This window comes from Phoenix dactylifera, unplaced genomic scaffold (assembly GCF_009389715.1).
Source record: "Phoenix dactylifera cultivar Barhee BC4 unplaced genomic scaffold, palm_55x_up_171113_PBpolish2nd_filt_p 000121F, whole genome shotgun sequence".
NCBI lineage: Eukaryota > Viridiplantae > Streptophyta > Magnoliopsida > Arecales > Arecaceae > Phoenix > Phoenix dactylifera.
In genome coordinates this window covers 424,624-447,594 of record NW_024067689.1, presented here as the reverse complement: position 1 = coordinate 447,594, position 22,971 = coordinate 424,624, and the positions used below count along the sequence as shown (strand labels likewise).

The following is a 22,971-nucleotide window of genomic DNA, read 5'->3' as shown; positions in this document are numbered from 1 at the left end:
TGAACTTAACTCGTAATATCCCATTTTATGGAAATATTTAAATTTTCTCTAAATACAGGATACATGCAGCTCAAATTCAAAACTCTCTACGCACAATGTCACATGGGGCATTGCCCTAAATATGAAATTGAGACTTGTCCCATTGCAATAACCCTCTGTTCAGCAACTATGGATTCAAATCATGGGCACTCTCCACCATCGAGATATAGAATAGGTAATATATATTAGAGTAAATTATAAAAATGACCCTCCATGATAAGAAGTACATTTATATTCAATAGTTTGGAGAACCCACTCGTACCTCCGTAGAGTTCATTTTTATCTAACATTTTAAATTATAACTTAACATAATATTAATCAAACTGTTAATTTTAAATAAAACCCGTATGCTATATCAAAAAAAATTGAGAAATGAGTAAAATAATTTTAAATGGCATGATAGTCATCTAAAGATATAAGCTTTTTTTTCTTCAAGAATAATTTTGATTTTTTATATAAAATAAATAGTTTTACTAATACTATTAATTTAATCAGATAAGCATAGGTTTTACCACCAGCTAGATATAAATATAATAAACCCAAATTTCATCAGAGTTTTTATAATTTATTGTATATATTATATATGTGGGTTTTATTTTTCTCTTTCAAAATACACGGTGACAGGGGATCGAGACGGCCCTCGTTGGCCGATCACCGTCAGACGGGTCTTACGGGTCTTCTCATTTTTCTTATCCATCTTCAAATAAGTCCGTCTTTCTTGTCCTAATCAAAAATAAACCCCCATCCTCCCCTCCATGCTTTCATTCCTTGGGATCGCTGCCGAGATCGGTTGAGACGTCGTTCGTTTCCATCGACCAACCTTCTCTCTCCTCCTCCTCCGGCTCTCTCTCTAAGCCACCGCTCCCAATAGATCAAATCACAGAATTGGGGAGAATGGTGTGAGGATTATTGGGTCATCGAGGGAGGGAGGGAGGAAGACAAGATGCAGAGCCGAGGATCGGGCCACCGCCTGCGGGGGCTGTTTCTTCGCTCTCGGATCTCCTCGGTGATGCTCGCAATGTTCGCCACCATGGCCTCCTTCTACGTCGCCGGCCGGTGAGACGCCTCTCTCCCTCCATCGATCGCTTTTTCTTCTTCTTTTTCGGGTTCTTGAAGGAATTTTAGGGTTCTTCATCGCCAGAATTAGAGTTGCGCGCCTGCGTTTAAAGAATTACTTATTCGAATTTAAGTGCAATCTTTAATCTTTTTCTTTTTTGGTATTAGTCTATGGCAGGACGCAGAAAATAGGGTTTATCTCATTACAGAACTCGATCGGAGGACCGGCCAGGTAGTCCTTTTCGTTTTTCTTGAGTCGTGTTTTCGCATCTCTTCTTGTTTTCAATCCGGTTAGGGTTTTGTGGAGTATATTCGATTCTTGATGCTTTTCTTGACGCAAACTGCTATTAAATTTTGAATGTTACATGGATTCTTGTGCGATGATACGATGTCCATGTGTGATTGAAGTAAAATTTTGAGCTTAGGTACAGCATCTAGTTCTTGATGCTTTTCTTTCATGTAGATCGTTTAAATTTTTACATCAAGTCTCCTAGAAAAGGCATGATCTCAGTGCATGAACTTCTGAGCTTGGGCAGTTGTCTTTACCCTGTGGGTAATAGCATCGAGGAGATCTGAGCTTTTATCTCTGTTTCAGGCGCAGTCCGCTATATCAGTTGATGATACACTGAAGGTAGTAGCTTGCAGGTAAGTTGCCTTCATATACCAATTTTTTGGGTAGAATGAGAGCAGATCCGAATGATTTGAATTTTTGAATAGGACTTGAACGTAGATATTTTAATTCTCAGGCACCAGCATAAGCGATTAGCAGCACTTGAGATGGAGCTGGCTGCAGCGAGGCATGAAGGTTTTGTTGGGAGTTACTCTTCTGAGACTAATGGGACTAATAATAGGAGAAGGCTGATGGCTGTTATAGGAGTCATCACGGAATTTGGGCGGAAGAACAATAGGGATGTGATTCGGAGGTCGTGGCTTCCAACTGGTACAGTGCTTGCCCTCTCTTCTTTTGAGATTCTCCATGAAAGAAATGGACCGCTTTCTGCTTCCTATATTTTAGAAGTAGTGCTGCTACTCCTACTAGTTGTAATGAATAATAATAAAAGGTTGTCTAGGATCCTATCGAGCGGATCTCCACTCAAATTTGGTCAAGTCATGATTGGAGGTTCAGCATCGATAATCCGAGCGATTGGTGTAATCTACTATCTCTGAACTACTTATACACTAAAAATGTGTAATTTGGAGACCCCTAGACTATGCATCAAGTTGTCAAAAAAGGAACAATTTAAATAGTACGAAATAATACATTCTTTTTGACCATTTGATGCATAGTCTAAGGGGTCTCAAATCGCATGATTTTTGGTGTGGAAGATCATATCCAATAACTTAGATATCGATGTTGGATGCCCATTCTCCAATTATAACCTGACCTTATCTGAGTGGAGATCCACTCAACCAGACCTAAATTTGGAAAAGCAATTGATTGCTTTTATGTTAAATTTAATTGAGTTATACTTCTGTATGTTTGTATGAAAATATATTATTGTTTCACTGCGAATACATTATACCAGTTATGGTGGACAAACCTTTGTGCAATGTGGGTACTGTTTGGTAGTTGTTTTTATGAGTTAAATTATGAGAATGCGGGAGGTCTATGCCAGACCAAACTGTCTATTGGAACCCATACCATCCCCTCTGTAAGGGACAATTTATGTTTGTATCTCCTTTAATTTAATTTTTTCTCTCACATATACATCTCTAGTTGTTGCTGCATTTATATTGTGTTCTGTTGTCAATATAATCACTTCCATGTTCCAACTAACCGCCACCTCCAAACCTCGTCCTATCAAGAGAAAGTTTTATAAGCAGATCGAGTTGTTTTCTGCCAATTTGATGTCAGCCTCCCAATAATCTTGATTAATCCAGTTAACAGCTATGGGAAAGCACATAATCACTTTCATGCATATGATATCATTATTATTTGCTGTTCGGTTCATATGTAAAATATATTTTCATTTCAGAAGTATATAGTGAAATATATGAATTGATATGAGCCACACGTTTCAAGAAACATTAAGAGCTTTATGAATGCTAAAATGATGCATGATTTTAAAAGTTATCTATTTTGCCAAATCAAATGCTTTGTCTGATCTTTGACTTTGCACAGGTCCTGCATTGAAAAAGTTGGAGGAAGAGAAAGGTGTCCTAGTACGATTTGTGATAGGAAGAAGGTCTTATTTTGTGTTAAAATAACATATCAAAAAGATTCCAGGGGAAACTTTTTCTGATTTTTTTTTTTGTTGCTGACTTGCAGTGCAAATAGAGGAGACAGTTTTGACGGGGCAATTGATGATGAAAATATGCATACTAAGGATTTCATCATTCTTGTATGTTTGTTTGCTCTCTTGACACTTTCTTCACAATTTCCTTGATTGTTATTCACATCTCTCACATTCTTGTTTGTTTGCTTACTCCTTCAAGCTTCCTGCAATTTATCTTTCTAACTCATATATGTGCTGATAGTCCTATAAAAGAATTACAACAGTTTGTTCTGTGGAGAGATATACCTTATGTTGTATTTTTGAATTAAGGAACCAAATAGGAAATGGCTATTTAAACTACAAGATAACTTTTAATTTTTAAGCGTGTAACTTTTTACAATGATTGCTTTTTTATGGGAGAACAAAACCAAGAATGAGAACATATCCATTATGAATATTGAACTAAGCTGTTTTCTAATGTGACTTAGTTGTATATAATATTACAATCTGAGCTGAAAAGGAAGGCTCGAGCTCGCTCTATAATAGCCAAGGCTAGCTCAAGCACAATTAAAGTAGCTCCAAGCCAACTTTGAAATTAATTGTGCGAAATAGACTGTTTACCAACAACTTACTTGAGGGACTTCGCGGAGGTTTGCCAAGGATCATGATATTTGTATTGTTTAATAAAGTTGAAATTACAACATGCAACCATCAAATATGCTAATTAACCAGCCATGTGTAGCGTGTACTTGTGTCAAAGAAATCAGTGATTGTTAAGTGGTTGTGCTAACTGCTCTGAGACATGTGACGAGATGGAAAATACTTTTAATTGGTTGTAGGAGAATCTAGTAGCTTCAATAAATGGATGATGAAATGTGTTTTTTTGTTGTAACATTGATGATTTTATATAATAGTGTTTAGCACCTAGATAACACTAAAGAATAACATTATTATCGCAACAGAGGACAGCCCTATTTGTTTGGCAGGATCTTATAGTCTTCTGTTTTCTTGTAGTAGGAATTTTTTACAAGGTTTTGCTTGCTGGATCTCCTTATTGTTAACTTTTTTTTTTCTTTTTCTCACTTCGTATTCTGTGTATCATAACTTCATGATGATATTTTTAGGACCTTGAACTTGTTAAGAAATCAAAACATGCGTCACATTTTGTTTTTATCCATTATTATTAGACACACCTCGAATCTATGTCTTGGACACATCTTTAATATCATGTAGTAAACTATGGCTGAGCTTCAGTTTATGTTGTGGTTATTTGTTTGACAAGTTAGAGAAGCCTGTGAGCTAGTAAGCTGTTTGTTTTAAGTAGAGAATTTTTAGTGGAAAAATTCCACAAATTGACTTTGATATAACCTATGTCTCTTTCTTTGGACGGCTCAGACTGGCTTATATTATTTAATCTCCAATAGGATAATCATATTGAAGTACCAGAAGAACGTCCAAAAAAGACAAAGCGGTTTTTCGCTCATGCTGCAGACACCTGGGATGCTGAGTTCTATGCTAAGGTCAATGATGATGTTTATGTCAACATCGGTAAGAATTGTCCTTAACATGTTCTGGATGACTTACACTGGCATTTTTTTTTGGTCAATACACTGTAAGAACAATTCGGTTCATCTCACTAATGCCAACATATATCATGCCTATAACTACTAAAAATTAGATTGAACCTTAAACTGACTTGCTGTCACGATAGTTTTGTTATATTTTAGAAATCTGATGTCTGATGCATAAAAATTTGTGGATCCACATCAAAATCAAAATTTGCCCTGTGTTGTAATAAAATCATGAAAAATCAACAAGTTATGTGGATATAGATAAATTAGTCTTCCTTGGTTGAGTCTTAAGGTAATATAGAAAATTGTCTGTAAGTGCTATAAATTATCTACCAAATGTTCCCTGATGATAATAATATAGAGTGATGATGCTGACAAATGACAGTCTGACATGCTTAAAGTAGCTTTTTGGCATATTAATGTTATATACTGTCTTCATCCATTTATGGTACACTATAGAACGAGGTCAACAGTCACTTTAATTTTTTTTTAAAAAAAATGAAGTTGGAAATTGCTGCCGACTTCACTTTAAAAATTTCAAAAAATATATATAAAGGTACCGAAGCCCCTGTTCTGGCATCTTAGAGAAGAGAGGGCTTCAAGTGAACCGGACAGTTTGCAACAGTATCACCAACCTTGCTATAGAATGAATAAGTGAACTGCAAGTGTGGGCATATACGCATCCTGAAATATTTTTGAAGGTATTTGATATTATAATAACTCTTCTTTCTTTCGAACTCTTTTTTTCTTTCTAGATGCTTTGGGAGCAATGCTTGCAACTCATTGGGACAAGCCCCGCGTTTATATGGGATGCATGAAATCTGGCGAAGTTTTCTCCCAGTCGTGAGTAGTTAGTTTTTTTGAGTCATTGATACTTTTTCTTCGAGATTAGTATTAAGGAAGTTGGTTTCTTTTTCATATTTATCAAATATTGATCTCTATATTTATCCAGGAACCACAAATGGTACGAACCAGACTGGTGGAAATTTGGCGATGGAAAATCGTGAGTGATATTTTACTGCCTTTTCATTTATGCTTAATTTAAGGATCATTAACATCTTGCGACAACTTACAAGTGTTGAGCATCCTTTAAAAGATCTTTTTTTGGTGTACTTATCTACGTAAATTTGGTAATTGCTCCTAGTTTGGTTTAATACTCTGAAATATAGAAACTTTGAGAAGAGGATTTCTATCATGTACCCTCCACAACCTTATAGCAGTATATGGTTTCCCTAATCTTTAACTTTCTGGGTCGCTTTAGCATCTGGTTTGGTCACATGCAAATTACAGAATATATAGCCTGAACTGTAACACCTAAAAAGATTAGAATGAAACTGCTGAAAAGCATTAGTTTTTTGACAGAAATGAATCACATCACATCATTTGTAATGCTTACCACAAGTAGCTCTTGTTAGGTTTGTCAAATTTATCAGCATGTTGCTTGTTGTGTTCGTTTTTGTAATTTTATTTTTTCATTCTACAATATATGACTATAAATGATGAAAATGTTGTAATATCTTTGATCTATGCCAAGGTTTTAAATTATGGTATTATAAGCAATATAAAGGTTTCGATGCCCTCCCATTACATTATATTTAATATGGGAGAAAAAGATAATGGCCGTTGTTTTTGCTTATACTTGTCTTTAAATAAAATAGTTTTTTTTTTAAGTTGAATTTGTTTGCATCCAAGTTCCCTCCAAAGGTAATTGTTTGGTCCATAAAATAATATTTTTATCCAATGAAAAGTGAATAGAAATATAAATTTTTAATTTCCCTTCTTTGCCCATTACTTTCTGCATAACACCATTACAATAGCCATCATAACGGTGATTATTTTTTTATTTTAATATAATTTGAAATGCTTCTTCTTGAGGCAAATAATGGTTGTTATAATTTTTTTAAATAACAGTTTTAGATGGGGTCAGTTATAAATGTGTAACACGTTATGAACCTTGATATATGCTATCTTACAAGCATGGATGCATGGTTACAAAAACTGGACCAGAAACCAACCCTGCCAAGGGTCTGGGTCACTGATCCAATCACTGGGTCAATTGGTCAGACCGGGTTAATATTTAAAATATATTAAAATATTTTGAAAATGTAACATATTAGACGTATTCTAAGAATAATATGCATAACTGTTGATAAGTTTTATACTTAAAATATCACTCATTTACATATATCTACATTCTACACTTGAATCATAAACAGACAAAAGTTATAAATCATTTAATTTTAAAATATAAAAACATATAACATAGAAAATATGTACATTGATATTAAAGTGTTAAAAGTAAAAGATAGATCTTATTTCTTTTCAAAAAAATGATTATCGAAAAAAATTAGTGTTGCACATTATCAGAAGTGTTAAAGTGCAACTTTTTCTAATGATTTTAGTAAACGCAATGAATAATTATTGTACCAAACTGATTTGGTTGCGTGGTGGCAGAGGGGGTATGTTGGTACCTAGGAGAACAGCAGTTCGAATCAAGTCAGCATGTAATTTTAAATTTTTTTTGAAGCTGGTTGACCTTGTTTAACCACACAGGTCACGTGTTTTCGTGAAAACCAGCTGGTTCAAGTCAATTCTTACAAGGCTGATTGTATTTTCGGTCCTTTTCCAAAACCAGACCAGACAGATGATCAGCTCACCTGTTTTCTTATTGGACCAGCCGGTCTGGTCCAGGTTTTTATAACTCTGTATGGGGAAATTCTATAAACTAACTCTTGCCTAGGCATTTGAATGACAGCATGTCAGGTAATCAAAGAACGGTAATTTTTTTGTTTAAAGCACTTGGATCACTGATTTGCATGAAAACCCACTGGTTCAACCTGATACTTATTGGGTCAACCACATTGCCAGTCCATTTTGCAAAACTGGACCGGACAGGTGACCAGTTCACTGGTTATCCTGTTGGACTGGCCGGTTTGATCTGGTTTTTACAACTATGGAAGTTCCATGAACTAACTTTTACCTAAGCATTTAGGATGACAGCATGTCAGGTAATCAAAGAACAGTAATTATTTGTGGTTTGCTTAGTGTTTATCTTGTGAGAGGTGACAAAATGATTAAACAATAAAGAAGCATGGAAGGAGTGATCAGATTGATCCCAGTGAAAGCTTGGAACATGAAAATAATAATTGGCAAAGTTCACTCAAGAGTTACTTGAACTTTGGTACTATTTGATTTTTGGTTGAATACTATGAAGAGAAGAGATCCAATGACTTGATTTTCGAACAGTTCTAACTTTTAAGGGTGTCAGTATATCAGGCTACCTTCTAGCACAAACTAGGCCCAACCTTGATTGGCAGGTTTTTTTGCTTTGCTGGTCATTTTTAAGCTTTTTTCGAACATCTGGCCATTAAGGGCGAGGAGTGGGCTTGATATGCTTGAGTTTTAGTTGGGCCTTCTTCAATCTTCTTTTATGGGGTTGATTTTTTTAATTTTTTGCTCTCTAAAGATTTGCTCTGGAAACCACTGGCCTGTTGTCTGCAGTTATTATATATGCTACAAGATGTCAGATATGTATATTTGGTTCACCTAAGTCATACTCATTGGATCTACGAGTAAACCGGATCTTATCAATTCATAGGACTTGAAGCAAACCCGAAGGAAACTCTATACCCACTGTATATCATATTACTTAGCAAATTAAAGAAATCGATTATTCATGCTTTTAAGATGAAAACTAGATGGTGAAAACTCTTAACATGGGTTGGTGATTGAGATGAGTTAATTCTAAATATGTCCTGAACTCGTTTTGAAGGTACAAATTAATTGGAACGCCATTTTAGTTGATTTGGCAACACGACGTTTTCAAATCAGTTTGGTTCAATCCAGGTAGTAGCGTCCCAACTGTATTTTCCTCAAGAGGGGAAAGGAAACCATTTTAGTTGACTTCTAATGTTATCACAGGTAAAATCTTAGATGCTAGGTGCGAGTTTGATATTCCAGAAGTTTCCTAGCAGATGCGTGTACCTTAGGTAGAAGATTCCTACTACAAGGGTAAAACAGAAAAGAAGTTTATTGTGACTACTTGTTTTGGGAATGATTCTTATTAGAGATATCTGAAACAAAACCAGGGAGTCTTTTTAACTTTACCATCAAATGTTGTCCTAAGTTTCTGGTGTCAACATCAGGAGAACTCTCTACTTACAATAGGTCCAACCAAGGACTGTCGAACAGGCCGAGTTGGGACATACAGAAACGAACTAGTCAGTTACTAGTATGGTTCAGCCTTTCGAAATGGATCATAGCCTCGCTCGCTTCGTTCGACGCCTCGCTCGCTTCGTTCGATGCCTTTGAAGCCCTAATCCTATTTGAAGCCATCTGCCATTGGCGACGGACGACAACGACGGCAGGTGAGTCTCCCCCTCTCTCTTTTTCTCCCTCTCTCTCGATCAATTGATCGATCAATGTCTCTCTTTCTCTCCCTCTCTCGATTTCTCTCTGTCCCTCTCCCTCCTCTCCTTGTCCCTCTCTTATTGTCTTCTACTTCAATTTCACAGGGTTAGGGTTTCCTCTCCCCCTCCCTCCCTCTCTCCCCCCCTCCTGCTCCTTCCCTCTCTTTTCCTCTCTCCTTCTCTATCTCACCCTCCCTTTCTGTTTCGGTATGTCCAAGAATGGCATGAGACAGACCCATACCATGTTGAACCAATTGCCGACCAGTACACCCTCCAATACTGATTCGGCGAACCTGGGGTCCAACACTTAGCAAGACATAAAATCTAGTTTTTTGAGCGATATTCTTAATGGTGATTCTTGTTGGAGTGAGCCTTGCCGGTAGGGATATTAGCAATATTTTTTTTTGTAATTTTGATTAAAAGAGAGATAGGAACTACCCAAAAGGATATAAGCAACATATCAAAAAAAATGCACTTTTTTGCATTGTAGAGGATCAGATAGAAGATAATTTTTGTATTACAAAGTGGCCAAGTTTGTTAATCAGAAACATATAAAAAATGCTCCTGTTTTATTTTTAAAAGATTAGATAAAAGATAACCACCAGTGCATAGTACGGGTTTGAGTCTTGAGGCTGTCACTTTGCCACAAGTGCAATGGTACAGGTTTGAGGCCTGGGGCAGTGACTTTGTGCAAAAATATCAAAAGTTAGGTCTGTCTCCAATTTGCCCCGATCAAGATTTTGGATTTCTAGAATCATAACTGCGCTAATGTACCTTCTTAGATAAATGATAATTTACCATACTATAAAGTGGCTTCATTTGGTCACAGCAATGCTCCCAACTTTGTGACTTGTACAGTGGACTTGTAGCCCGGAGACCATTAATAAATAAGATTGAACAGAAGTGGATTTAGTACCAAGTTTATCTGGTAGTAAAGTTTCAAAGAAAGAAACAGGGTGCATTAGAAGCCAAGAATGGAGGGTGAAGGCACATTTCAGGATGTTGAAGCCAATTATCAGTGCTTCACTGGTATATGGGATTTTTTTTTTTTGGAAGTGAAATAAAAAGAGAATAGTTGTTTAGGGATTTTTTTATTTGATCAGAGATCCTTGTTTATCTCATAACTTTTTCTGTTTATGAGATTATTTAGGGATTTGGATAGCACTATTTTCCCTGTTTTATTAGTGATCTAAATTAAGGCTAGCTGCTTACTTTCTTGGATCATTTTTTTCTCTCTTTTTTAGGTAAAATTGAAGATATTTATTCATTTATCATTTCTCTCATTTGATATCAAATCTTCTCTTTTCCTTGTTGTCTTCCTTTTTTAATAATAATATCTTTTGATGTTTCTCCATGATTTCTTTTGGGAACCTTATTTTCATATGACATTCCACCTTATTAATAAATGCTTCCTGCCTATTGAAATAAATTTTGGTCCTTCAGTCACCAAATCTCATTTGTGCTAAGCTTACATATTCTAGTGTAGATTTGCATAAATGAGCCATGGTGTTGTACTCGATAACATAGTTTTGTGCATGTAATTTATGGATTATGGATTCTAATAGTGCCTTAGCTCATGTCCTGTTGTTTTTCCCCTTCATTTAACAGATATTTTCGTCATGCTTCTGGTGAAATTTTTGTCATATCCAGAGCTCTAGCACAGTTTATTTCCATAAATAGGTGGGTAGACTGTCACTTTCTAAAATTATGTTTGAGTTGCATGAATAATAATGAGATCCTATTCTCTCGATGAATCACTTGTGTACTACTATATGACCATTTTTTTTTGAACCAATAGAGCTATTCTTCGTACGTATGCCCATGATGATGTTAGTGTTGGATCATGGATGATTGGGCTTGATGTCAAGCATATTAATGAGGGGAAATTTTGCTGCTCATCATCATGGTCCTCAGGTTTTTCTCTTGCCCTATGATCACTTTAATGATTTCTCAATGCTATTCCTCTGCACTAAATTTACTTATAGATAATTATGCTAGTCTTAGGTTGGTGTTATTTACCGTGCCTTGGCTGGTAAAAAGATCTGATGTTCATACTGTGCACATACATGTTTCATGACTTCCATCTTCCGCCATGCTCGAACTTTTCACATTCTGCACAGTAGCTAAGCATTTTCCCCCGTTGATGGAGTTGGTGACCCTGTACTTTGCAGGAGCCATATGTACAGCTGTGCGATGATGTGTTTTAGGAGAGAGGTTTACAATTCAAGTGGAGTGTCCCTGGCTCTGCACCGGCCCATCTGCATCACTAGTTGAAAGCAATGGGCAGCAAGTCTGACAGGAATCCACGTCGTCTTGGATTGGGTCTACTAGAAAGATGGCATGAGACCCCCAAATCTCAAGAGGACCGTATTCCTTCAGGATTCAGTTCAGAATACTACAATGGAGCTTTGTCCCAGAATTGAGAGAGGAAATTTTGCCTCTAATTGTTAGCACATTCTTTTGTCGAGGATGATGAAATTTTATGCCGCGCGATTGATTGATGGGACTACAGGAAATCAATTTTTACACGAGTTGCAGTTTTTGAGTTTTAAAAATATTTCGTGCATATGGCTGTTAGCACTGCTTCAGCTCATCATTTCTTCCCTATTGTTGGCAGTACTCGGAGCAATAGGCGTAGCAAATATAAATGCTTAAGAAATTGGTGATTTCGGCAACCGATGTTAGGGGGTGGGTAGAAGTACTGGTGAGATCTTGTTGTACATGCAGATTGAACCGGATATTCCTGGCAACAAGGTTAAATCTGTTGCAATCCATGGATAACTGCATCTTGGGCGGTGCTGGAAATTCCTAAGCCTCCTTTCCCGAGTTTAAGATGAATATCGTGCCTACAGAATATAATATAATACAAAAAAAAAAAATTGAAATTAAATATCATCTGCCACAGCTTCAGTGCAACGATGGATCCATGATGCGAATGTCTGCCCATTTATGCACACGAGAAGGTGCACAGCCGTTGATGCGCAATTTCGTCCTCAATTGTGTTTGCACCGCCCCCTTCCAACCACCTAGATGAAGCGGCAGAATACTCAAGATACCGGAACCCAGGAATATACATTGTTTATGAACATTTTCAGATGAGATTAGATGAACCCAAGAATGAGCAGCGCATCAAGATTTGAACCATTTGCAGATTCATGCATAACACGGTAAGTTGCAGTGCCTCGCAGGTATCGCGACAGAAGGAACTACAGCAGTTACAAATCATAACTGACAAGACATGGCTAAAGGGCCTCCTTATAAACCGAAAATGCATGAAGTTGCCCGTCAACACCACATTTCACATTGCTGGATATTGGATAAATGATCCAATCAATAGGATCTCGTACGGTAAAATATAGCTTCGATACCTTGAGTTCAACACTTAAATCCCAAATGTAGAAGAATGAGAAACTCCTATGTTTCAAGCACACAACTTGCCTACAAACACTCCCCTTCTATAACAGAGGGTGAACCCTGACATGTAACACGCAACAGTACAACAGTTTTAAACACAAATGATCTATGTACGCAGTCATGATGAACTGTTGAGGAAGTAAGCCCAAAGCCTTGTCAGTGTCATTATCATACATCGCCAGTGCTTCAGCCACATTCTTCGAAGAGAAAACCCATTTCTCGGAGAAGATTATAGCCTTTCACAAACTCCCTAACCTGGAAGGATCAAAAAAATCCCGAGTCGGTGAAAATTCATACCTCCAAATCATAAAAATTTAACAGCAAACTTAATTGCGCATTTTCATTAGCTTACCACCTTGACTCATCCAATCAGCAGATAATTCCACCGTAATATAGTCTAACAGGCAAAAGTCAGATTGTTACCAGACTAAGCTTGTAACACGAATGGCAATCTAATAAACTGGGCTAGTCACCAGATTAACTGATGATAATCAACTTGGGTTGCTGCCTTAGACTTGACCAGAGTGCCATGTTCCATCTATAGGTTGGTTTCACTGATCAAAGAACAATCCAATAAAGCTTGCAGATTCCTTGTGAGCCCTGCCAATTTAATCCTTAGTCCAGAATCAGGATTAGATGCAGGAGCAGGCAAAGGTGCAGGTGCATGGAAGCCAATATTCTAAAAATATTTGATGGAAGTGCTCAGAGAGCAGATGCTAGTTTGAGTTCCTTTCAGAGCAAGGTCGTCAACCTAGATAGAAGTTTCCTGCTACCAAGTCTCTAATCTGATGTGCCTCTGGTTCCACATTCCTTCTAAGGCAATTTCAGGCAACCGAACTACACCAAGAGGATTGGTTGGTAGGAGGGACAACCTATCTTAACAAGCAGCAAACAAATTGGAAACATAGTTATGAAAATTTAATTCACTTCAAATATTTATAATTGCTTGCGCAGATGATCTAGCAGCAGTTAAGACTTGACAGTAAAAACAAAAAAAAAATGTATTTATGGTGACACATTTGCTCAGTGACGAGTGGAGCTGGGCTGACTGGACCAAATAGACAATTAATTATAATTGCTAAATAGTTCATTAAATATAATCTCTTTTCTGACAAAGGAATTTGGAGATTTAATTGTTACCTTTGTTGGATTATCTCCATAATTTAGAACTGCAAGTGATACAGCTTCTCGTCCAAGCCCTGAGGCAACATATTTGTCCACTACTGGATCCCCTGTTGAACCCTTCAAGGAAAAGCAAATGTCAGGTTCATAACTTCTTGGAACACATACATATCATTCTATTGCATGCAGTTGAATGTCAGTCGACAGGCATCTAAGTCATATACATTATCATTTAGTCATGCTAATCTGATTTTGACTTGAATGGGCAGCCAGGTCACAACAAATTATCTGGTATTCTCATATTGTTCAGATGATGCATATTGTAAAGAGATTGCAGTGCATTAAAAAAATGTATATACAACAGTGGACATAACATATAATATCCAGTACATATGAGCAGCAAGGGAATTGGAGCTCCATGATCCTGAATAAACTGATTATTCAATTTATACTGCAGCTTTGCACAATGTCTTAGTTATCTGTCATCATCCATTAAGACTATTACAAAGATTTAAGCATATATCATGCACCATTGATCTAATCCCCGAATAAAGACCACGTCATGACAATGTTGAGGATGCTGATGTGGGTAATTCAGGCTCTTTTAAGATAATCTCAGAAATGAGGTTTAGTGGTTGCTGGGAATGCGACCAACCCAACAAGGCAAATGATGACAATCATCAGGGTTAGGGTTAGAGGTAATCAACATGGTGGTTCTGCATACTGCAAGGTTATCAGTCTGGGAAACTAGCATTAGAATAGGGCGATCAAAGATGTCCCTAGAACAGCAACGATATACCAGATTATGGACTCTATATCACTTTTCGCCTAACCATCCACATTGGACAAATAAGTACACCAAATATCATTAGGCAGCTCATCAATTTTGAGATATTGACTAGATAATGGAGAAAAGTACTTTTAAATTGCCGTTTTCGTTCACATACATGTAATCCGTACTATAACTAAATTCTAATATTGCTGTTCTGATTCACATACATTACAATCTATACCATTTAGTAAGTTCTAATCCCGCCCACTATCTATATTTTCAGCATAAAAGGCATATAACACGATAATCTTCCAACTATTATATTTTTTCAAATGATGCAATTTCATGACTACATAAGGTCATAACATCTTGTTCCGCCATTGTAAATTTTCAGAGCACATGATTTGCATCGGCTTCTTGCTGCATTGCACTTCGTCCAATAAACAAAAAATATTAACATGGTACTCCTATCTATTATAATTATGTTTTCAATTATATTACGGCAATTTAAAACTTTCTGAATTTTCTAAAACATTTCGACCACGGTTTCAGTCTGAAACTGTTTTAGCCCAAGGTCCGCCGTACCGGTCCGGATCGGCGTACCGGTGGCCGCCGGACCGGTACGGTACCGGTCCGGACCGGTACCGTACCGGTCCGGACCACTTTCTTTCCCATCAAAAAAAAAAAAAACCACAGCGAGGCACTGTGGTTCTCCCCCCCCAAAAGAAAAAATACCGTACCGGTGCGAACCGGCCGGTTCGCACCGGTACGAGGCCGGTACCAAGCGGTACGGCCCAGGTACGGCCGGTACGGTCTCCGTACCGGCCGGTTCACAGAAGAAAACCGGAAATACCGGTTTTCATCTGTGTCCGGTACCGGTCAGGACCGGACCGGTACGTACCGGCCCGTACCGGCCGTACGGACCGGTACGCATTCCTTGGTTTAGCCCTTCATCATATTGAGATGTCAACCGGAATTTTTTATTTTTTGCAGAGATTGAAATTGTAAAACCATGCCCAACGCAAAATAAATTAAGCAGTGTGTTGCTTAAAATTACAATAAGTTCCACCATTAACTATTCTAAGAAACCAAACTTCCAAAAAACAGATGTCTAGAACAATGTGACTTGTGAAAATGATGAGCAGGATATGGAATAATCTTTGACGCATAGACACCTTCTTATTCAGAATTTCAGAAAAGCATTTAGAGAATGTCTGAATCTGCTTAAACCAACTAAAGTTGCGTGATTATAATAACGATAGCCACAATCCTTTGATGGGATTGGTGTACTGGTTTTTTTAATGATCACTCGAATTCCAGAGTTATTGTTCTGTTTAATTGTTCTGTCCAGAAAGTTAGAATGCCAAAGAAAAAGGCATAAATTACCCTATGCTATTAACATCACCTAACTTCTAGGCTGTCAGAAAAATAAACACATACTGTATCTGCGCACTAATATTCAAATTAACAGTAGCGAGAAAAATAATATACCACAGATGGATGAAGCTGCAGTTTTGATGACTGACTTTCCACTGCAAATTTGCTCCAGTTCTGGCTATCTCTCTCTGCCTCAGCAAGTATTTTCTTTTCAAAGTCAAAGTCGAACTGAAATGTGCTCCTAGGAACCTCTGCCACTTGAGTACTAGCTGAGGCTGAAAATAAAAAAATACAAAAAAGAAAAACAATATAATGTAACAGCATTCTCATATAATTAGAGATGAAACTGGTCGGTATCATAATTAGAGATTTGCCAGATGCGAACTTGAAAACAATCAACAAAAACAACATACAATTATTCCCTTGGATGTACAAATACAATCTAAATAACTTAGTCCATTTTGCGAATCAATAGAAGCTCCATAAGAAGGACAAATACATTAATATACACAGCAAATAATTGAGAAGCATTTCAAACAGTTCTAATATCAGGTACTTACAGAATAAATAAGGAATAAATGCAATGTACCAGCATATAATCTGGGATCAAGCCAATAGTTATAGATACCAACATGAAACTCACAAGGTAATGACACAGATGCAAGAAGACAAGTTAAACAATAAACAATGAATTAACACAGTCTTAAGATCAAAATGTCATTGTCATTCCCTAAAGCAGCAAAATAAACCATCAGATGAACCAACATCTTCTCAAAGTGCACCACCAACCTTGTGTAGCCAGTCTTTCATGAACATTAACAGCGACATAACCATAAGAAACTGAACTTCAACATGTTCTGTGACTAGTCAACACACTGATGTTTATCCTGAGAAAGTCTACCAAACAGAACCGAAAGAATCAGTGAACCTACGTCTTAAAAAGACAAGATGATGAATCACCTTGACATTGTCACATAAGCATTGTCATCCAAGACCATAGCCATCAAAAAAGGGTCAGTCATGATCACAACTAAAAGTTCATAATGCTCATGGAAGAGTAAACCAACTTTTAACTGACTGTCAACTTAATGTCAAGCCTCTAAAAAACCAGCATCAAGTCTATAACCAAGGCAATTTTAGTCCAGACAGGGACCTGCCATGAAACCTAAAAGGCATATTTATGGATAGGAGGCCAACCTAGTGTTTTCAAAGGTTAAGGTGGAAATGAGACAGAGGCAGTTCAACCTAAAAAGTGGCTTATAAAGAGACAAGGTGCAGCATCAACATTGAACAAAGTGATAGTGATTTCAGAATAAATATTCATGCTTAACAAAGACAAATGGGTCCTTTGTCAACAAAAAGGCACGTGCTTGTGTTGATGGCTCAAGCAAAAAAATGAAAGACAATGGAAATAGGATAGGTTGCAAAGAAGGAATAGAATAAGTTCTCAAGGCTGAAACTCATAAGATGGTGAAGATGGATTCATAAGATTATATCAAAAAGATGATTATTTACTCCATCATGAGCTTCTTCTCTACTTGCATGTCAAACACGGTGTATAATTTTTCACGGACGGCTCAAAAAAATGTATCTTGAATTATCATAAGAAATTAGACCAACTTTTATGGATGAACTGAAGAAGCTTTCATTGGCTTTGTACTTGTGATCTTTTGATCCATTTCTTTACTATAAGGCTTCAACTGGCTATTGATTAATTCAACTATTATGGCATGCCAAGAAAATTTTCATTATAATTATACCTTTAATCAATAATATTTTCTCATTAATATGGCAGCTCTCAACATCAAAGTATGATCCACCAAGTATGTCAGCTCTCAACATCAAAGTATGATCCACCAAAGTATGTCAGCTCTCAACATGATGCCAACCTTACATAAATCATTTCCAGTATAGATAACTTTTGGCAGGAGAGGGATCTACAATTAACTCAAGTAGCTAATTTTGAGTAGATAAATTTACCTTGTCTTAACTTAAGCTCATGCTAGTTGGAGAAACCCTTAAGGTTCTCATAGTCACGGAATGAACCAAAGAGGGAAGAGTAAAAGTTCAGACATAGGAAGTAAACAAGTACTACGAACAGAATTCAATATCAAAATAAATCCGCATCAAAATAATTAACAGCAAATTGAATCTTACAGGAGGTGTTATCTGATATTCTGGTTTATTGTAACTCGAATGCCCAATCCTGCTGCAAAACAAGATAGAATACCTGAGCTATAAGAAATGTTCCATTCATGAGGAGCCAAAGGCTAAAAGTAAAATAACAAACAGCATTTCCTATGGAGTTAAAAGTGAATTGAAAACTATAACATATAATAAGTCTCAGAAACAAGCTTAGTTAGTAAATGTTGCATCCAATCATGAGTAACATAAAAACTATCCTGATCGTATATAACCTTCCCTGCTCAGATATAGCATTATGACGAAACTAAAATAAACATCAAATCATTCTAGTTGTGCATCTCAACTTTACAATGTGCTTTTCAGACAGATAACAAGAAGCCTTAGTGAAATGAGATGATAGTATGAAAGGAATTTGAAAACATTGGCCATAATGAACAAAAGTTTATTGGCCATGATTTTATACTCCAGATCTAAAAAGCTTAATCTTTTAGAAAGTATGCTATATTTTGACCATGATATTTCCCTTGATATGGTCATTGTAATGAAGATCAGAGAAACACAATGTGCTCATGATGTAAAAAAAATTGTAATAGCAACTGCTGCCATAAATAGGTGTATCTTATTTAATGATGCACAATGTCGGCATGCTATAACAAAAATTGGATTGGTAATTTGGTATCCATTGACAAATATGGATAACTGTATGGTATTTGAACATGTTAATTAAAATATAATTCACAAGAATCAAGCCAGGAAGGAGGGAGAAGGGGGAGAGAGAAGAGAGAGAGGGGGAAAGAGATTATAGTATGCAAAGATGAGAAGATATACCAGATTAAAATTATTATCTGAATTTAAGTACATAAGCTTAAATTATTATAAGCAACAAATATTTGTTTGAAAGTATCCAATATTGTCATGCAGTCAGAGTCCAGTAGTAATCACAGTATCATATCCCTGGAATAAAGTAAAATTAGATAAGGCTGGTAAACTGCATAATAACAGTAAAGAAAATAGGAACTCTTGTCATTCAATCCAACCAACATATGCCCAGGTCATTCAAATGAAGAAAAATTGTCAACACTCACCTTAATGTAATTAGAAGATTAGAAGTCACATTTTGCTTTACTTAATAAAAGTAGTATTTGACATTGTATGCAGGCAAAATGATGCAAAGGACCAAGCCCGAGGATAGGTTGGAACCAGGCATAAAATGTGCAAAATTCTTTTGATTCTATACCCAATTAATCAGCATCACTATGTAGTTCAGTTATCAAGTAACACAAATAGACTTATATTTATTGAATCCTGTCACCTGTGGATTATAAAATGATAAAAAAAGATAGAAATTGCTCGAGAATAGCATGATAATACCAATATTACGAAAGCTTAGGGTCATACAGAGAATTTTCTTTCAAGAAAGTATGCATGAGCCATAAATTGATATGAACTACTTACATAAAGTTCAAATTGACTTGTCCTAATTCTAAAATTTAGCTAGACATCGTGCTCAAATAAAAGACTAAAAAAGAGAAGCCCAATATTCTATCAATCCCATATAAGATTCTTTTGGGCTTGATGTGTGAAAATAAATCTCATTGGTAAGTTTAACACTAAAGAAAAGAAAATTGCCTCCCCAAACAATCCCAGAACATATCTAGAAACTATAGTTTTAATCTTCATTGTCTAAGATCTTATTTGTAGTGTAAAATGTTAGGTAATTCTGGGAAATAAACTTAGGAAGGTGGGGAATACGGAGCCATTAAGAATCCTAACTCAAACAGGGATTCTTTTCAAAACCAAAATCACTTTGTATAGATATTGAGAAAGAAAATACTTAGAAAAGGAGATTACATCAGAAAGATTTAATCTAATTCAATCACCTTTTGTAAGAACTGTCTTTCTGACGTGCTACTAAGTTCTGATCCTAAAGATTGAATTACAAATCATGAAAATGTTGATATCAAGAACTTGAGGGACATTGGATGACAACAATGTTTCGAGGAACTCGGGTATCAATCTCAATGGCACAAAATATCATCTCTGCTAATGCAATAACAAAGAGAACAGTAAGCCTGGTAAGTTTACACTACGAGTATATTGTAAACAAGGAACCATTTCAGGATTGTGCACGAAGTTAACATGATTGATGGTGCAGACATCATCAAAAAAAAAGAAGCAAAAAACAACAATAATTAATATTGCGAGACTGATCGCACTTAATACTTGTCAATTAAACCAATAATTCTTGAACTGGTCGAATTTATCTTAAGCGACAAGAAACCGATTATAAGAGATGATTATGACCTATTTTTGTCATCAACTATACTTCTTTTCGGTGCCGTGTTCCAATTAGGGTTCAAGAAAAAGAAAAAAAAATGAATTCCTCGTCATAACCACAACGAAACCATAACCAACAAAGCCCTAGCGACTTGGAGATACGATCATCGCTCATCGAGATTGATGAAAATAGGGTTTTCGAGGGAAAGGAGAGAGGAGAAGGTCTTACAGGACGGAGGAGCAGAGGAGGATGGATGAAGATAAGGGGCTCGGGAGACCGGCGGGTGGCCGGGCTGAGCGACTCTGGGGTACAAGGAGGCGGCGCCACCGCCGACGCCGGGACGGTACGTCGGGCCCGTCCGGTTCCGATAATCGTAGTCCATTGGAAATAGGATAAAAGAGGGAGGTGGAGGAGGAGGAGGAGGGTTTCGGAGAGATTTGGAGGTGGTCGGAGTTCGGCAAGAATTCCTTCTGACGGGAAGGGTAGCCTCTTTTTCCCGGACTCGAAAACTTCGCAACAATTGCCCAGATTGGGTAGAAGCGACTTCGGCAAGCTACATGCGACTTTGTTTTATTCAAGCGGACCAACCGTGTTGACGTTGGGAATTAGGAAGGGCGGTATGTGTGTGATGTCGGAGAGACGCTGTGGACGGCTGCGATCGGATGATGGAGAAGGATTTTTTTTTTTTTTGTATGAATCTAAAATTGGTATTTGCATGGGTATCCTAAAAATATTTATTTTGTTATTTTATTTTTTTATTTTTATTTTTATCATCTAATGCCATTAAAAAATAATAAATTAACGGTTTTAATTTAAAATAACTAAAGGCTCCGTTTGGAGAACCTGTTGGCAGTAGATCTTTTGAAAGTAGAGTTTTCTGAAGTGGAGTTTTTATAAAAAGTTGTTTGCTGTTTGGTAACTAAATTTTTAAAGTGATGTGCCGCTTTAACATGTGTTTGGTAAACAAACTGAGAAAGTATTTTTAGTATGACAAAATGACCATAAAGAATATTGCATAGTATTATACAACAGAGCATAATAAAATATAATATGTATTAATAAATAAATATATGATATAGTATAATATTACTGTAATATAATATAATATATTATAATATAGTAATATAATATCTCATACTATAGCATAATAATTTAATATAATATTAAATTATTAACGTAGTATATCAATGTATTATGATATAATGTAATATAATATTATATTTATAGTATAATACAATAATAAAGATATAAAATATTATAATTATTAGCATAAATTAACTTTTCATAATAACAAATTTCCTAGCTAAGTTATAAAATTGATTAAACAATTATTAAAGGACATTTTGTGTAATCGTTATATTTTATTATGGATATTTTGGTTAAAAAAACAGCTTTCCGGCCGGGCCTAAAAATGCTTTTTCGAAAAGCTCCAAAATGGAGCTTCTCCCAAAAAAATTATTTTAGTTTTCTGAAAAAGCTAAAATAGCTTCTCAAATTTTTTACCAAACATCCCTATTTCATTTAAAAGTGCTTTTGGAGGAGTAGAAAGTATTTTTTGGCCCTCCAAAAGCTCTTCTAAACGGGGCTTAAAATATACTTAATGGATAGATGTGTAAAAAAAAAAATATTTACAAGACGGCCATGATAGAGAACAAAAAATAATAATTTCAAAATTTATTTTATTTTTAATTAAAATAAATATGATTTTATTAACAATGTTAGAACAATTGTTATGTTAGGGGCATTTGTGCAAAAACAGTATTTATAAGAATATAGAAATAAATATAAATTCGAAGAAAATATTTATGTAAATTTAAATTTTTAGAAGGATATTTATGTTAAAAAAAAAAATCAAGAATGACTTCAGCGCATAGAATGTCAACTACACGCCACGTTGCCCTGTGGGCAGGGCCGGACCCCATAATTCGGATTTGATATCCAAACCAATGTTTAAAATCACACTCACAAAAACCTTTTGCGTGCCGATGCTTGGGAAACTAAATTAGCAATATCATATGAGCTGCTTTTAGGGAGGGGGTTGGACTTAAGCAATGCTAGTCCACTAGATTTTATATTATTCCATGCCTTTCTTCTTCTCTTCTCCATTTGGTGATATAATCAAAAAAAAAAATTATTCTTTCCTTTCAACAATTTCAACAATTGCTTCAGACCATCCCTTGCGCATACCTTTTTCAAATGTTCACATATCATGAGCATATTCGGAGACAACGATCCATTTCAGAATATGCGTGAGGTGTTTGAAGATATTTTCTAACTTTTACGACCAGTTTGCATTAAATATAACAAATACGGTAGTTCCTGACATGCAAACGTGAACAAACTTTTGTGCTGACTAAAAATATCCTTCCATGTCACTTATATTGCTCTTCTCTGGATTAAGAACTCGATCAAGCAACATGTTTTTATTTAAAGTCATATGTATAAGTCCTTTTGAAACAAGGTTTATGTTAGCAAAATAGGATGGCATTGGAGATCATTAAGACGGGCTAAAATCTTTTAACACAAAGTATTACATGAAAGAGCTGATACGTAGTTATCATTCTGTTCAATA

General features: G+C 36.1%; 2 protein-coding genes across 2 annotated transcripts; one reads left to right on the top strand and one right to left on the bottom strand.

Annotated features, from left to right (window-relative positions):
* Positions 1-738: 738 nt before the first annotated feature.
* LOC103713488 (hydroxyproline O-galactosyltransferase HPGT1) lies at positions 739-11,851 on the top strand. The gene is made up of 12 exons (XM_008800440.4): positions 739-1,095; positions 1,264-1,327; positions 1,691-1,740; positions 1,842-2,035; positions 3,218-3,281; positions 3,365-3,437; positions 4,736-4,859; positions 5,638-5,725; positions 5,835-5,885; positions 10,900-10,971; positions 11,090-11,205; positions 11,463-11,851. Exons 1-12 carry the CDS (start codon positions 983-985, stop codon positions 11,486-11,488), a joined length of 1,035 nt encoding a protein of 344 aa, XP_008798662.2. The 5' UTR covers positions 739-982; the 3' UTR covers positions 11,489-11,851.
* Positions 11,852-12,569: 718 nt separating this feature from the next.
* On the bottom strand, positions 12,570-20,953 carry LOC103713487. The gene is given in 7 exon segments (XM_039116707.1): positions 12,570-12,914; positions 12,916-12,960; positions 13,846-13,947; positions 16,091-16,241; positions 18,117-18,162; positions 18,165-18,185; positions 20,628-20,953. Coding segments are annotated over 7 exon segments (687 nt in total). The 5' UTR covers positions 20,782-20,953; the 3' UTR covers positions 12,570-12,746.
* Positions 20,954-22,971: the final 2,018 nt, after the last annotated feature.

Bases quoted from the DNA above. Each gene is read 5' to 3' on its own strand.
- LOC103713488 (XM_008800440.4), top strand. From the start codon at position 983: ATGCAGAGCCGAGGATCGGGCCACCGCCTGCGGGGGCTGTTTCTTCGC. The intron at 1,096-1,263 runs GTGAGACGCCTC...TTTTGGTATTAG, and splicing joins TCCTTCTACGTCGCCGGCCG to TCTATGGCAGGACGCAGAAA. The intron at 11,206-11,462 runs GTTTTTCTCTTG...TGTACTTTGCAG, and splicing joins CTCATCATCATGGTCCTCAG to GAGCCATATGTACAGCTGTG.